Consider the following 18,376-nt stretch of genomic DNA (forward strand, 5'->3'; position numbering starts at 1 on the left):
AAAATAAAAATAAAAAACATCGATTTTTTATTTTTATTTTTATTTATTTTATTTTTTGTCCTTTTCAGCTTCTCAGGCAAATCATATAGTTGATGTAGATGCCCATATCGGCTGTTCAGATTTACTTTACAAAAGAGAAGTGTAGGATACTTCTCTTGTTGCCTTATTTGTATTTGACTTTATTAAATGTATTTATATTATCACTTTCAAATAAAAAAATCGATTTAAAAAAAAAGAGAATCGATTCTGAATCGCACAACGTGAGAATCGCGTCAAAAACTAATAATATTTATTTATATATATATATATATATATATATATATATATATATATATATATATATATATATATATATATATATATATATTAAGGCTGAAACGACGCGTCGACGTCATCGGTTACGTAAATACGTCGACGCGGTTTTTGTGCGTCGATGCGTCGCATATTTACGTCACACTACTGTCATGGCGGAGCGCAAAGCAGACGATGCAAGCGGTGCGAGCGAGGGGGAAAAAAGCACGCCAAAAGTCGTCAAAAGTGTGGGAGTATTTCAATAAACGGCCTAATAATGTTGTTGTATGCACACTGTGTCGAGCGGAAATGGCCTATCATAGCAGCACAACGGCTATGAACGAACATTTGAAAAGAAAACCGACAGCGTTCTTGCCATCACCATCAACTAGTCAATCGTCCGCGTGAGTATACGTTGTCATCATTACACAAAAACATGAATGTGTCATTTGTATCTGCGTTGTAAATTCATTAACTAAAGCACCGTTTCGCCCTGAGAGGCGCATTTGGCGTGCCTGTTCAGTGTTTACAAAGACGCGCTCCTCTTTAACGCTGTGGAGAGGCGGGGCCGGCGAGCGAGCGGCGAGGTGGGGCGCGCCGGGAGTGACGCCGCAATCGTGCTATGGCGTCACATTAGTGCCAAAAATCCGAGCGCATAAAAACTGTTATCGCGCGTTGATTCTCCACTTCGCGCGCGCAAAAAGGCACCACGCGCGCGCAAAAGGGTGTCGCGCGCGCGACGCCTTTCTGCGCGCTCTCTGTGCGCTCTCTGTGTACTCCTGGCATCTCTCCTCGCGCTGTCATGTTTCTTTTTGGCACTTTGGGGGCGGGTATGCTTAGCGGCTCCTTCTTTCTGATTGGTCGGGCGAAAAATGCTGAAAAATGCTCAGAGCCAATCAGAAGTATAGCAGGGCGGGTCATCGTCAATATGTATCAAGATTTACGGAGGAAGAAGTGGATAAACAAATGTTGCGCGCTGATGAAGGTTATTTCATACCACATAAACACAATACAGGGTAATACAAAATGTGACCCAAATAAATAATAAGACAACAAACACCATAATCACATCTTTCAGCCAGAACTGGTCCACCAGCAATAACATCCAACCATAACATTATTTTATATTTTCACTTCTTCTTGAACATTTGTTTTCTAATTTATGGAATTTCTTTTGATTCAGCCATAAAATTTATGAAATCATCTTTGAATTTTGTTTTTAAAATGTTAAAAATAGCTTTTAATAATGTATTCTGAAACAGTTTAAAATAATCAGAGAACTGACTAACACTGACCCTACACAACTATGTTGCACAATTAAGTTTTTTTTTTTTTTAAGCGAAAGAGGTCATTTCAACAGGTACAGCATCCTATGTCATATCTACATGTAATAAGATTTGTAACAAGGCAAACCGTTTGTAAATTGGTCGAAAATCGAGCAAGTTATGGTAATTTAATTAGTACATGTACCATTGACATCAATGTAATGATTGAGGCTAGATGTCCGAGGTAAGATGGCTACAACGTTGCTACACTGGAGAATGATTGGTCATATGAAAAATGCTCACAGCCAATCAGAAAGGAGGGGCCGTCTAAGCATACCCGCCCCAAAGTGCCAAAAAGAAACATGACAGCGCGAGGAGAGATGACAGGTGTACACAGAGAGCGCGCAGAAAGGCATCGCGCGTGCGCAAAAGGGTGTCGCGCGCGGGCACGAAGTGGAGAATCAGCGCGCGATAACAGTTTTTATGCGCTCGGATTTTTGGCACTAATGTGACGCCATATCGTGCCGCGCACCTGGGCACGATCATCCAATCTCCTCTCGCTGAAGAAAAGGGGAGCAGCAGAGAGAGAGGGAAGAGAGACTGGAAGGAACCAGAGTGAAGCTGACGTGGAGCGAGAGAGGAGGAGAGACAGAGGACGACGAGCGAGCGAGGAAGAGGAGCTGAAAAGCGAGGAAAGAAAGAGAAAAGAGTTGGAAGAGAAAAGACTTTGTGTAAAATTAAAAGATTGTAAACCTGGCAAAGCCGTCTGGCGTTCAATCTGTCGATCCTGAAAGAACCCCACGGCACAAGACGTGTCACAAACGCTAACGTTAATTAGTTATGCAAATACCTTTTACAACATTAACAGTTACATATACTATGTACAAACCAACAATTAACTTTCACTTTAATCATACTATCATTGTTGTGTTATTAAGCAAAATAAGCAATACTTTTACTTTTGTTGAAATGTTTACACTGTTGTTACAGAATATTTCGTTTTGCACTTTTTTTGTATTGGATGTTTATCTTTATTTTTGCACATTTTAGCAAATAAGCAATACTTTTACTTTTGTTGAAATGTTTACACTGTTGTTACAGAATATTTCCGTTTTGCAGTTTTTTGTATTGGATGTTTATCTTTATTTTGCACATTTTAAAGCAAAATAAGCAATACTTTTACTTTTGAAATGCTTATACTATTGCAGAATATTAAGATTTGCACTGGATGTTTACTTTTATATTTGCACATTAAAAAGCAAATAAGCTACTTTTAATTTTGTTAAATGTTAAAAGTTTTAAATGTTTACATTGTTACAGAATATTTTGTCATGTTGTTGTCAATGTTGACTGAGTGGCCATACTTTTTTTTTGTAAATAAAAGCCATGCCTTTTGAAAAAACTGGCCTACATTTATTTTTTCATCTTCATTTTAAATTAAAAAAAATAATCGGTAAAAGAAAAAATAATCTATAGATTAATCGAAAAAAATAATCTATAGATTAACCGATTAATCGAAAAAATAATCTACAGATTAATCGATAGAAAAATAATCGTTAGCTGCAGCCTTAATATATATATATATATATATATATATATATATATATATATATTTAGATATTATTAGTTTTTGACGCCGGGTCCTCTTCCTGAGGCCGGGAATCGAACCCAAGGCAAACGTGTGTACCCACTCAACCACTTGTGATAATACAATTTGTCATGCAAATGACGTTGCTTGTAATAATAATAATAATAATTCATTGTATTCATAAGTCGCCTTTATAGGTACCGAATTTGGGTACTTTCATAGGCACAGACCGACTTCTGTGGGTACAAAAATGTATAATTGCAATTTTCAACAACAACAAAGCAAGTAAGCTTGGTAGAAAACGCTCGAGTGTAAGGTTAGGCTCCGCTCTTCCAAAATGCGCTAGCTTGATGCTATTTTACATTGGATTTGTGGTAGACATGCTACTATTAGCATTAGCGATTTAACATGGCAATTTCAACAACTCCAAATTTGGAAACGGACACTACAACTAAGATGACTGTTACGATCACACAACTGGTGTGTTATAAGTACAGTATAATTACCTTGTAGGGTGCAACGTAACACATTTAACTAACTGTAAAAAACGCTACTTCCTAGTTGGACAACATACCATGGATTGCCTATACAGTACTGCCATCTAATGTCTTGGAAGTGCAACTGCGTTGCAAATGAGACTCAGATGGAGTCAGACAACAAGATATCACAACCGGACAGCACAGTTATCAAACTCAGCTCTTTTTCAAAAATACAATTTTATTGATAATAATTCATTGTGTTTATAAGTGGCTTCAAGGTGCACTGTACAAAACAAGAAATAGGGACCGATAAAGACTAATAAAGACAAAATTAGATATTGAATGTAAAATATGTACATTAAAATTAAATAGAAAATATGATGACAATAAAAAAAATAATTTAAAAAAGCTAAACATAAAACAGAAGATTTCAATTGAAAATAAAAACAAAAAAATAGCTCAAATTAAAGTGAATAAGCAGTCTGTAATAAGTGTGTTTTGAGTACACACAAAGCTCCACAGTTTCCTAAAACAATTCGAAAAGTGGACTCGTCAGACCACAGAACACTTTTCCACTTTGCATCAGTCCGTCTTGGATGAGCTCGGACCCAGCAAAGCCGGCGGGGTTTCTGGGTGTTGTTGATAAATGGTTTTCGTTTTGCATAGTAGAGTTTTAACTTGCACTTACAGATGTAGCGACCAACTGTAGTTACTGACAGAGGTTTCCTGAAGTGTTCCCGAGCTCATGTGGTGATATCCTTTACACACTGATGTCGCTTTTTGATGCAGTACCGCCTGAGGGACAGAAGGTCCGTAATATCATCGCTTACGTGCTGTGATTTCTCCAGATTCTCTGAACCTTTTGATGATATTAGGGTGAAACCCCTAAATTCCTTGCAATAGCTGGTTGAGAAATGTTGTTCTTAAACTGTTGGACAATTTGCTCACGCATTTGTTGACAAAGTGGTGACTTTCGCCCCATCCTTGTTTGTGAAAGCCTGAGCATTCCATGGAAGCTGCTTTTACACCCAATCATGGCACCCACCTGTTCCCAATTAGCCTGTTCACCCGTGCGATGTTCCAAATAAGTGTTTGATGAGCATTCCTCAACTTTCTCAGTCTTTTTCGCCACTTGTGCCAGCTTTTTTGAAACATGTTGCAGGCATCAAAATCCAAATGAGCTAATATTTGCAAAAAATAACAACGTTTTCTAGTTTCTTGTCTTTGCAGTCTATTCAATTGAATATAGGTTGAAAAGGATTCGCAAATCATTGTATTCTGTTTTTATGTACCATTTACACAACGTGCACACTTCTCTGGTTTTGGGGAAACAACTTTAAAAAAAAAAAAAAGATCAACAATTAACAGGCGCTGTGTCTGAAACACAAACAAATCCAAATAAGAATTGTTGTTTTGGAATTTTTCATTATGCCGAAAAAAAAAAATCCCCAAAGTCCCTCCCCCCCAGTCAGTTCAAAAGTGCTTTTTTAAAGTCACGGCGCAGGCGTCGTCCATTATTGGTCTCACATGTCGTCGAAACTCAGTGCTTATTAGCGCGCATCCTGCCAGCACACGCCAACACGTGTTTATCGCTTCTCGTCTGCGGCAACAATAAAATCACAGCTTTTGTCAGCTTTATGATTCACATTCTTGGGAGGTTTGGGGAGCGTAGAGGTGGGGGAGGGGGGCGTTAAAGGATGTGTGTGAGCTGCACGGCGAGGCCTCCTTTAATGGAAGCTAACGCAGCAGACGGTGATTACGAGCTAAATGACAGGCTGGCCTTATTGCAAACACTAATAACATACGAGTGATTTATATCAACATTTCACCTCCCGCACACACGCTTCCTGCCTGGATTCAAGTACAAACCCCGTTTCCATATGAGTTGGGAAATTGTGTTAGATGTAAATATAAACGGAATACAATGATTTGCAAATCCTTTTCAACCCATATTCAATTGAATGCACTACAAAGACAAGATATTTGATGTTCAAACTGATAAACTTTTTTTTTGTGTGTGCAAATAATCATTAACTTTAGAATTTGATGCCAGCAACACGTGACAAAGAAGTTGGGAAAGGTGGCAATAAATACTGATAAAGTTGAGGAATGCTCATCAAACACTTATTTGGAACATCCCACAGGTGAACAGGCAAATTGGGAACAGGTGGGTGCCATGATTGGGTATAAAAGTAGATTCCATGAAATGCTCAGTCATTCACAAACAAGGATGGGGGCGAGGGTCACCACTTTGTCAACAAATGCGTGAGCAAATTGTTGAACAGTTTAAGAAAAACCTTTCTCAACCAGCTATTGCAAGGAATTTAGGGATTTCACCATCTACGGTCCGTAATATCATCAAAGGGTTCAGAGAATCTGGAGAAATCACTGCACGTAAGCATCTAAGCCCGTGACCTTCGATCCCTCAGGCTGTACTGCATCAACAAGCGACATCAGTGTGTAAAGGATATCACCACATGGGCTCAGGAACAATTCAGAAACCCACTGTCAGTAACTACAGTTGGTTGCTACATCTGTAAGTGCAAGTTAAAACTCTCCTATGCAAGGCGAAAACCGTTTATCAACAACACCCAGAAACGCCGTCGGCTTGAGCTCATCTAAGATGGACTGATACAAAGTGGAAAAGTGTTCTGTGGTCTGACGAGTCCACATTTCAAATTGTTTTTGGAAACTGTGGACGTCGTGTCGTCCGGAACAAAGAGGAAAAGAACCATCCGGATTGTTATAGGCGCAAAGTTGAAAAGCCAGCATGTGTGATGGTATGGGGGTGTATTAGTGCCCAAGACATGGGTAACTCACACATCTGTGAAGGCACCATTAATGCTGAAAGGTACATACAGGTTTTGGAGCAACATATGTTGCCATCCAAGCAACGTTATCATGGACGCCCCTGCTTATTTCAGCAAGACAATGTGTGGTTCCATAGTAAAAGAGTGCAGGTACTAGACCGGCACGCCTGTAGTCCAGACCTGTCTCCCATTGAAAATGTGTGGCTTATTTTGAAGCCTAAAATACCCCAACGGAGACCCCCGGACTGTTGAACAACTTAAGCTGTACATCAAGCAAAAATGGGAAAGAATTCCACCTGAAAAGATTTAAAAATTGATCTCCTCAGTTGTGTTGTTAAAAGGAAAGGCCACATAACACAGTGGTAAAAATGCCCCTGTGCCAACTTTTTTGCAATGTGTTGCCGCCATTAATTTCCAAGCTAATGAATATTTGCAAAAAAAATTAAGTTTCCCAGTTCGAACATTAAATATCTTGTCTTTGCAGTCTATTCAATTGAATATAAGTTGAAAAGGATTTGCAAATCATTGTATTCTGTTTTTATTTACGAATTACAAAACGTGCTGGTTTTGGGTTTTGTATATATACACATTTGTATGTATACATATATGTAAATGTGTATATATGTACATATATGTATATGTGTTTGATGGTCTGTGTCAGCGTGTCCACACAAACAAGCACACAAAATGTTGTGTTGTTGCTGTGTGTTTTTGGAAGTTGTTGTATGTGCGTGTGTGCGTGCGTGCGTGCATGCGTGTGTGTGTGTGCGTGTGTGTGTGTGTGTGTGTGTGTGCCTACATACATATATATATATATATATATATATAAATATATATATATATATATATATATATATATATATATATATATATATATATATATATATATATATATATATACATATATATATATATATACATAAAAATATATGCATACACATACATATATTCATATTGTATATATACATACAGTATATGTATACATATATTTATGTATCTACATACATATATACACATATATACATGCATATATACATATATATGTATACATATATGTATCTATATATGTATACAACAAAGTTTGTTGTAGCAGTGTTGTGTTTGATGGTCCGTGTGAGAGAGTCCACACAAACAAGCACACAAAATGTTGTGTTGTTGCTGTGTGTTTTTAGAAGTTGTTGTATGTGCGTGTGTGCGTGCGTGCGTGTGAGCGTGTGTGTGTGTGTGTGTGTGTGTGTGTGTGTTTGTCTACAAGGTCTTGCCCTGGGGCCATGAGGGGAGACTGCAGGGTGGCCCCAACGTTACCTGCATACTAACACTGTCTCCATTGTAGTCCTGTCAGGACCCTTTTGTGGACCCCCGAATGCACCCCTAACACACACACACACACACACACACGCACACACACACACAGAGAGTGAAATTACCCCTTAGCACCCCTGTATCAAAGGCAACATTCTCCTCTTCTTGTCTCTTTGTTTCATGCTTTCATTCTTTTCTTCCGTCCCCAAAGAGGCTCTCATGCTCCTGTCGGAGCCTCCTTCTGGTTTCTCTTCACCGCCGCGCTCGCCCTGTTCTCCGCTCTCGCCTCCTCAGCTTCCTTCCTTCCTTCTTCGCCCGCCGCCGCCGCCTCTCCCGCCCAGCAGCTTTGCGCCACAGGGGGCAGCAGTGAGACGCGGATGGGAAACGGGAATTTTCAGGCTCGGTTTCCCGTCCTTCGTCTTCCCTGTCCTTCTCTCAAATGTCAGACATTCCTCACTATGCTCAGATCACGAGCTGTGCTTGGGGGCCCCGTGATTCATGGGAGGCACATTTTGAGTGGAAAAGTGCAAGTAAAATGTCAATGAATGAGTGGCGGAGGGTTATATATGAACATTTACTACCAGCCCCCTTCCTGCTCCATCACTGATAAAAATTTAACAGCAAACTTCCCTAAATATCGTCGATATCATCAAAATGTTTCAGGGAACGTTTGCAAATATATGATTTATTCATCTGGGGACATTTGATTTGAAGTACCATACATTCAAAACTATAAACCGCTACTTTTTTCCTACGCTTTGAACCCTAAGGCTTATAAAACGGTTTAGCTATTTTACGGATTTTTCTTCGCGAGCAGAGACCCTGAAAAGGTGTGTTATTTGTGCTATGGCGCCATCTTTTGGACGAGTTCGCTCACTGCAGGTGCTGTAGTGCCCTTCTTTTTAGTGCTTTCAACCGGAAGCAGAAGTGCCATTCCGTCTTCTAGCCGTCCATAGCGGTTCTACTCATATGGATTCTTCATTCATCACTCCGAGCAACGTTTTTGTAAGTTTTACAATATAACTAAAACAATTCTTACTTACTTACTGTAGGAGGGTTTTCATGCATATTTGTACGTGCTGTCGTAATGTAATCAAGCTCGCGTCGTTAGCATTAGCTAATATGCTAACACGTGTACGAGTGTCTGTGTTGGTATTATTAACTTACAATGTTGGCGACTTGTCCAGGGTGTACTAAGCCTACTGCCCGAATGCAGCTGAGATAGGTTCAAGCAGCCTCCGCGACCCCAAAAAGGGACAAGCGGTAGAAAATGGATGGATGGAGTTTCACAAGATCTTCAGTAAATTCACCAAAACAACACTGTGGAGTTATTGAGTCTGCTTAGCTGATTGGAGAGCTAGCTTCCACAGCGAGTGGGTCCATGACGATGACCTCTGTTTTGTTTGATCAGCCGTTTTACTGCCGTTTTATAGACACCATTTGAAAAAAAATGAAGGAATGTAAAAACAAACAATTACAAAATATTTCGGTGTAAATTCCACAACGTATATATCTGCAGCTTAAAATATATTTTTTCTTCTAAAATTTAGTGGGTTAGCGCTCTATAGTCCGTAAAATGCAGTATCTTCAAAGCCAAACAGGACATCAAAACATGTTTTTCAATCTTAAACAAAAATAATAAAAAATGTCACATTTTTCAATTACTAGTATTTTGACTCTATTTGAAAGCCTTTTGAATAGATCAGTGATTCTCAAACTGTAGTCTAGCGGTAAGCCAATGAATCGCTTGAATTAAAGTACAGTCTTTTATTTTTCTACACTCAAACACAGTGTCACTGTTCAAACTGTGTGTTGTGTTACAGCGGCCAAAATATCAAATATACTTCTTAAATAAAACCTCTTCCTTGTTTTTGATGAATACTTAGGCCTAAAACGCTATTGTATTTCAATGCTGGTCATTATGGTGGTACTTAAAGGGCCAAGTGTTCGCTGAGGTGGTAAAAAAATTTTTTTTTAACAACACAGAATAAAGTACAAAAGTGAACTTTCAGGGTTTGTGCTGCATACTTAATCTTGTTCAAACGTTTCGCTGACACTCCCTCTATGCATACAGTGTCTGTTTTATTGTCATTATTATGAAAACACACATTAACGTTACCTTCATTTACCAAAAGTGACTCGATGAGACGTGAAGATCAAACATACAACATCCTTGTGCTTTTATTTTATTTTTTTACAATACCAACCGACAAACCAACGGCTACGATTAAATAACCTCATCAATTAGTGTAATGTCTAATAACCGGTGTCGGGACTTACTGTAACGCCGTTAGTTTCGGCGGTAACTAGTAATCTAACGCGTTATTTTTTATATTCAGTAACTCAGTTACCGTTACTACATGATGTGTTACTGCGATATTTTACGTTATTTTTTTATGTAGTATCGGCTAGAAACAGAAGATCTGAGTGTGTTTTATTGGAGCGCTGCGGTGGAAAAGAAAAGGCGTGCTTTGTGTGGGTGGGGGCGGGGGGGCTCCCAGGCCGTAGTTGAGGGGCGCAGGGGAGACGTTCCTCCAGGGCCTATGTACTTCGGGGCTAACAACCTTCACTTTACCCGGAAGTGGGTCTCGTGAATGACGAGGCCGGCGGTTTGTTGCAACTTTCTGACTTTATTGGACGCAGCCATCCACCAAGCTAGAGCACCTGCACGCACTCACTGTCGCCGGTCCCTCACCTCTCTCGCCCACTCACTCACTGACGTCACTCGCCTCACATGCTGTCAAATCTTAAACGGCCAGACACACACACACATACGCTACTCTCATAACAACTAACAAGACATCATGGTGAAGCCAGAAGTCGAGTTTCTTAACATGGAGACATTCTCAATACTTTTCTTTTGTCGAGCACAAAGAAAATAACATTTTAGTTAAATGTATGTTGTGTCTTGGATCAAAGATCCTATCTACTTAAAGTTAAAGTTAAAGTGCCATTATGTTGCAGCTATTTAAAATAGATTTGTCAATTTGTTCTGGCCTGAAACAAATTGGCCCTTTGAAACATATCTTTGTGTTTGTGTGTTGTATGTAGACCACATTGCTTAGCAGAGTTCAGTGATGCAAATGCATGTCAAGTTGATCAACAGATTGTATTATTCTCCAGTGCAATAACAGTACTGAAATCAAGGCTAAAAGGGCATTAATTGGAGCCTTAAAAAAAAAAAGAGAAAAAAAAGAGGTAACTAAATAGTTACTTTTCACAGTAACACATTACTTTTTGGTGTAAGTAACTGAATTAGTAACTGAGTTACTTTTGAAATAAAGAACCTAGTAACTGTAACTAGTTACTGGTTTTCAGTAATTAACCCAACACTGCTAATAACATATTTCAATAACAATGAATAAATTGTATTCATTTTAAATATGCTGCTCTATGGTCTATGGTAGTGATGTGTGGATCAATACTGAATTATCGATACCGCCTATACCAGGGGTCATCAACCTTTTTGAAACCAAGAGCTACTTCTTGGGTATTTATTAATGCGAAGGGCTACCAGTTTGATACACACTTAAATAAATTGCCAGAAATAGCCAATTTGCTCAATTTACCTTTAAGGCGATGTTTTTATTAATAATTAATGATATTTATCTTTGTGGAAACACTGATCATCTTAATGATTTCTCACAATAAATATATATAGAAACAGATAAATATCAATATGCAACACTTTATTTTTGTATTTTCTCTAAGTGCACATTTTAAGTGTTTATATATATATATATATTGTCATTTGTAAGTTACATGTAAGTGTGATTTAAACAAGAATAGCTTAATAAATATATATATATATATATATATATATATATATATATATATATATATATATATATATATATATATATATATAAATGGGTATTTCTGTCTGTCATTCCGTCGTACATTTTTTTTCCTTTTACGGAAGGTTTTTTGTAGAGAATAAATGATGAAAAAAACACTTAAGTGAACAGTTTAAAAGAGGAGAAAACACGACAAAAAATGAAAATTAAATTTTGAAACATAGTTTATCTTCAATTTCGACTCTTTAAAATTCTAAATTCAACCGAAAAAAAGAAGAGAAAAACTAGCTAATTCAAATGTTTTTGAAAAAATTATAAAAAGAATTTATGGAACATCATTAGTAATTTTTCCTGATTAAGATTAATTTTAGAATTTTGATGACATGTTTTAAATAGGTTAAAATCCAATCTGCACTTTGTTAGAATATATAACAAATTGGACCAAGCTATATTTCTAACAAAGACAAATCATTATTTCTTCTAGATTTTCCAGAACAAAAATTTTAAAAGAAATTAAAAAGACTTTGAAATAAGATTTAAATTTGATTCTACAGATTTTCTAGATTTGCCAGAATATTTTTTTTGGAATTTTAATCATAATAAATTTGAAGAAATATTTCACAAATATTCTTCGTCGAAAAAACAGAAGCTAAAATTAAGAATTAAATTAAAATTTATTAATTATTCTTTACAATAAAAAAATAAAAAATTTACTTGAACATTGATTTAAATTGTCAGGAAAGAAGAGGAAGGAATTTAAAAGGTAAAAAGGTATATGTGTTTAAAAATCCTAAAATCATTTTTAAGGTTGTATTTTTTCTCTAAAATTGTCTTTCTGAAAGTTATGAGAAGCAAAGTAAAAAAAAAAAAAAAGAATTTATTTAAACAAGTGAAGACCAAGTCTTTAAAATATTTCCTTGGATTTTCAAATTCTATTTGAGTTTTGTCTCTCTTAGAATTTAAAATGTTGAGCAAAGCGAGACCAGCTTGCTAGTAAATAAATACAATTTAAAAAATAGAGGCAGCTCACATGGTAAGTGCTGCTATTTGAGCTATTTTTAGAACAGGCCAGCGGGCGACTCATCTGGTCCTTACGGGCGACCTGGTGCCCGCAGGCACCGCGTTGGTGACCCCTGGCCTATACCAAATCAAAATATCGATACTAATGACTTTTTATTCGAATAGTAGTTCCCATTCATTTATTTTAATGCTTTTATTATTTTAGTAACAGTATTTCCTTTTTTTCACGCTTTGAAACACCATTTCCGTGTACTTTGTCGTTTTTTTCCCCTGTTGTATAAGCTGGGCTATATTGTTATTCGCGGCCCTACTCCAATACACTTCATAGTTTAGAATAAATACGTAACTTTGTCTCGTACTCTCCATGCCGGGGGTGCCCAAACGTTTTGCCCCCGAGGGCCAAAGTCAAAATGTGCCGATGGTCCGAGGGCATATTTGCCAACCCTCCCGGATTTTCCGGGAGACTCCCGAAATTCAGCGCCTCTCCCGAAAACTTCCCGGGACAAATTTTCTCCCGAAAATCTCCCGAAATTCAGGCGGACTCAGGTCCATGAGGACCTGAGTCCGCTAACCCACAATATAAACAGCATACCTGCCCAATCACGTTATAACTGTAGAATGATGGAGGGCGAGTTCTTGGTTTCTTATGTGGGTTTATTGTTAGGCAGTTTCATTAACGTCCTCCCAGCGCGGCAACAACACACAACAACAGCAGTCACGTTTTTGTATACCGTAAAGCAGTTCGTCTGCCGTAAACAGCAATGTTGTGACACTGTTAAACAGGACAATACTGCCATCTAGTGCATTTGATGAAAGCACTTTTGTGCGTGCCACACATCAATGCATCATCAGAGAGGGTGTTCAGCATGATTCGAAAAATAGTGACAGAGAATAGAACAAGGATGGACAATTCAACCCTTAACTCAACAATGAGTAGATTGAGTGTTATGTGTGTGTATATGTGTAAATAAATGAACACTGAAATTCAAGTATTTATTATATATATATATATATATATATATATATATATATATATATATATATATATATATATATATATATATATATATATATATATATATATATATATATATATATATGTATGTGTGGGAAAAAAATCACAAGACTATTTCATCTCTACAGGCCTGTAGAGATGAAATCTCCTGACGATTGAGGGTACCCCCCCTCATGAAACAGGCCTGTAGAGATGAAATAGTCTTGTGATTTTTTTTTCCCCACACATACATATATTGCGCTCTACTACGGTATCGAGCACTATTTTTTGGATAACCTTATTAAGACATATATATATATATATATATATATATATATATATATATATATATATATATATATATATATATATATATATATATATATATATATATACGTATATATATATATATATATACATATATATATATATATATATACGTATATATATATATATATACGTATATATATATATATATATATATATATATATATATATATATATATATATATATATATATATATATATATATATATATATAACTAGAATTCACTGAACGTCAAGTATTTCTTATATATATGTATATATATATATATATATATATATATATATATATATATATATATATATATATATATGAAATACTTGACCTGGTGAATTCTAGCTGTAAATATACCCCTCCCCTTTTAGCCATGCGCCCAAACACGCCCCCGTCCCACCCCGACCACGCCCACTCCCACCCCTCTCCCCCCACCTCCCGAAATCGGAGGTCTCAAGGTTGGCAAGTATGTCCGAGGGCCAAATAGCGATTTTGTACCGCGAGTGAGGAATTTAGCCTCATATATAAACAGTCATGTGCCTCATTCAGTTAACATGCAACTTTGCAAATTCTATGTACTTTTTTTTTTTTTTACAAAAATTCAAATAAACTGCATTCACCCCCGGGCCCCCTTGCTCTTGTCTTAAAAGCGGAATTCCACAGTGACGCAGACACTTCCACATCAGCGCCACATTTGCATTGTGTACACAAGTCACATCTCACGCTGGGACATTCATGCCCGTGACAAACATGCTGGAAATATGCACATAACGGCAAAGAATTACAACGTTTATTAGCGTTTCATTTACACAACCAAATTGATGCTGCTCTGCTTACATACCACCTGCCTTTTTTTTAATAAGTGGGTTTCTTTTTCTTGTTGGGGAGGGTGTGGCTCATCAGATGCTGAGGACATGTAAGGGCTTTTACAGTTACGCTTTCGGTTCGTGTGTATTTCCAACATGCATAAACTTACAATATGACACATCACATATTTCCAGTCTTTCATTACAACATGTCTGACAAAAAGTAGGAAGAAGCAGAGCTGAATTAATCCTACACCTTTTCCAGAATCCAATCTTGTTATGTCGCCGTTCACAATACAAAATACGTTTCCATTAATAAATTCACGGATGTTGAAGTCGCCATGTAAAATCGCTAATGATAATAGTAGCCGGTCTATGGTAAATCCAATGTAAATTAGTGTCAAGCTAGCGCATTTTGGAAGAGTGAAGCCTTACTTTACCAGTTATACTTCCTTTGTCTGTGTTGGAAATCGCAACAATACTTAGGCTACTGCAGGATAGCATGTCCAATTCAATTATTTTTTTAAATCCGATCTTTTAATGTAGTCGTCGTTCACATTACAAAAAAAGTTTTCATTACTAAATTCCCAGGTGTTGAAATCGCCATGTAAAATCGCTAATGCTAATAGTAGCCGTGAATTGATTAACGTGGACCCCGACTTAAACAAGTTGAAAAACTTATTCGGGCGTTACCATTTAGTGGTCAATTGTACGGAATATGTACTGTACTGTGCAATCTACTAATAAAAGTCTCAATAAAAACTCAATCAAAAAGCCGGTCTATGGTAAATCCAATGTCAAGCTAGCGTATTTTGGAAGAGTGGCACCTTACTTTACGTTGTAGCGTTTTTTACCAGTTATACTTGCTTTGTCGGTGTTGGAAATCGCAACAATACTTAGGCTACTGCAGGATAGCATGTCCAATTCAATAATTTTTTTAAATCCGATCTTTTAATGTAATCGTTCACATTACAAAAATACAATACTTACGCTGTCCAATTCAATTATCTTTTTAAATCCGATCTTTTAATGTAGTCGCCGTTCACATTACAAAAAAAGTTTTCATTACTAAATTCACAGGTGTTGAAATCGCCATGTAAAATCGCTAATGCTAATAGTAGTCGGTCTATGGTAAAACCAATGTAAATTAGCATCAAGCGAGCGAATTTTGGAAGAGTGGCGCCTTGCTTTACGTTAAAGCGTTTTCTACCAAGCATACTTGCTTTGTCGGTGTTGAAAATGCTACGTTCAAACTGCAGGATAGGATGTACGATTTGGATTTTTTGTCATATCCGATCTTTTTTTGTCGTTGTTTCAATGACAAAAAAAGAGTTTTCATTACTAAATTCTGAGGTGTTGAAATCACCATGTAAAATCGCTAATGCTAATAGTAGCCTGTCTATGGTAAATCCAATGTAAATTAGCATCAAGCTAGCGCATTTTGGAACAGTGGCACCTTACTTTACGTTGTAGCGTTTTTTACCAGTTATATTTGCTTTGTCGGTGTTGGAAATCGCAACAATACTTAGGCTACGTTCAAACTGCAGAATAGCATGTGCAATTCAATTTTTTTTTAAATCCGATATTTTAATGTAGTCGTTCACATTACAAAAAAAGTTTTCATTACTAAATTCACAGGTGTTGAAATCGCCATGTAAAATCGCTAACGCTAATAGAAGCCGATCTATGGCAAATCCAGTGTAAATTAGCATCAAGCTAGCCCATTTTGGAAGAGAGAAGCCTTATCTTATATTGTAGCGTTTTCTACCAAGCATACTTGCTTTGTTGGTGTTGAAAATCGCAACATTACTTCGGCCACGTTCAAACTGCAGGACAGGATGTCCAATTTAGATTTCAAACATACTGCGCATACTTTTGCAGCTAGGTTTGTTCACGCGTTCAGTCTTGAACAAACATATTGCTAGGTCAGCGCTACCTGCTACGTGCTAACGCTAGCACCAGTTGCGATCAGGATCGCCAACTGTCGCTTGAAAAACAGAATTTTAGAACAAAAGGATGTTTTATTTGTATATTGAGCTGTCAAATGACGCATTTGTTATTAAAAAATTGACAACCGTTTCACAAGTCTGCTACAGGCCAAGCCAACGGATGCCAGAGTGACCGATCCCTCTGGCTCGGCGGCGCTACTGGCAATCAGACTTTTTTTTTTTTTGCACACCAACACCATAAGAAGCGTCCACTGACCTTTGACCTCACCCAGCAGCTCAGTGGCGTTGAGTCGATCGACGCGTTCTTTCCATTCCTTGGAGAGCAGTCTCTCCATGCAGGACGGCTCTGCAAAGAAGAGACCAGAAATTCCCCCGTCAGTGCACTTCACTAAGTACGCTGTGTACACTCCATTATGGCGAGCGCTCACTTAAGTTTTGCCAACATTTGATATCAACGATGTCAAAAAGATCGAGCCGAGGACACAACCTTCACTTTGTCACTTTGTGTCACGTGCGGCTGCTAGCGCAAGTAGCTCTCCTGTGTTGTAATAATAAATTGAGTAATCAAACATATTCATTTTGATATGCAGGCATGTTTAAATGTAAAAATAAAATAAATAAGAAATAGAGATGTCCGAAAATATCGGCAGTCCGATGTTATATTATATTAGGCCGATAAATGCTTTAAAATGTAATATCGTAAATAATCGGTATCGGTTTCAAAAAGTAAAATGTATGACTTTTTAAAACGGACGTAGGGAGAAGTACAGATACAATCAACCTTAAAGGCACTGCCTTTGCGTGCCGGCCCAATTACATAATATCTACGACTTTTCACACACACAAGTGAATGCAAGGCATATTTGGTCAACAGCCATACAGGTCACACTGAGGGTGGCCGTATAAACAACTTTAACACTGCTACAAATATGCGGCACACTGTGAACCCACACCAAACAAGAATAAAAAAACACATTTCGGGAGAACATCCGCACCGTAACACAACAGAACAAATACCCAGAACCCCTTGCAGCACTAACTCTTCCGGGACGCTATAATAAACACCCCCGGCCAAACCCCTACCCCACTTCAACCCCGCCCACCTCAACCTCCTCATGCTCTCTCAGGGACAGCATATCCCGAATTCCAAGCTGCTGTTTTGAGGCATGTTAAAAAAAAATAATGCACTTTGTGACTTCAATAATAAATATGGCAGTGCCATGTTGGCATTTTTTTTCCCATAACTTGAGTTGATTTATTTTGGAAAACCTTGTTACATTGTTTAATGCATCCAGCGGGGCATCACAACAAAATTAGACATGATAATGTGTTAATTACACGACTGTATATATCGGTATTGGTTGATATCGGAATCGGTAATTAAAGAGTTGGACAATATCGGAATATCAGCAAAAAAGCCATTATCGGACATCTCTATAAGAAACTAATCTGGCTGTGAGCAGGCTACTGTATGAACACGTTTTGTTGTAAGTTACACAAATTGATTGGCCCGAGTTCACAGGCACATTGCTCATTTCAATATAATTTGCGTATTTATTAAAAAAAAAAAAAAAAAATTTTAAAAATTAAATTGTAAAGAGGTGTGGCCTGGGCGTGGTCTATCCGCTGTTGATTCCACCCAGTTTAGTGCCCGTGCACACTTTAATAGGTCGGAGATGTGTGTGTCCAAATTAAAGGAAACGCCAGGCTGTCTTCTTCTAATGGATTTATTACAATCTTTGCAAGCTGGGTGACG

At 37.5% G+C, this 18,376-nt stretch overlaps 1 protein-coding gene across 1 annotated transcript in view; it reads right to left on the reverse strand.

Moving 5' to 3' along the window:
- Nucleotides 1–18,376, reverse strand: part of LOC133572093 (transcription factor SOX-6-like) — a 267,348-nt gene that overhangs the window by 112,379 nt on the left and 136,593 nt on the right. The window contains exon 5 of the mRNA XM_061924788.1: nucleotides 16,877–16,966. Within this exon, the coding sequence (XP_061780772.1) occupies nucleotides 16,877–16,966 (90 nt within the window). The remainder of the gene's footprint in view (nucleotides 1–16,876; nucleotides 16,967–18,376) is intronic.

The sequence above is a fragment of the Nerophis lumbriciformis genome, linkage group LG29, assembly GCF_033978685.3.
Source record: "Nerophis lumbriciformis linkage group LG29, RoL_Nlum_v2.1, whole genome shotgun sequence".
In the NCBI taxonomy this organism is placed as follows: Eukaryota; Metazoa; Chordata; class Actinopteri; order Syngnathiformes; family Syngnathidae; genus Nerophis; species Nerophis lumbriciformis.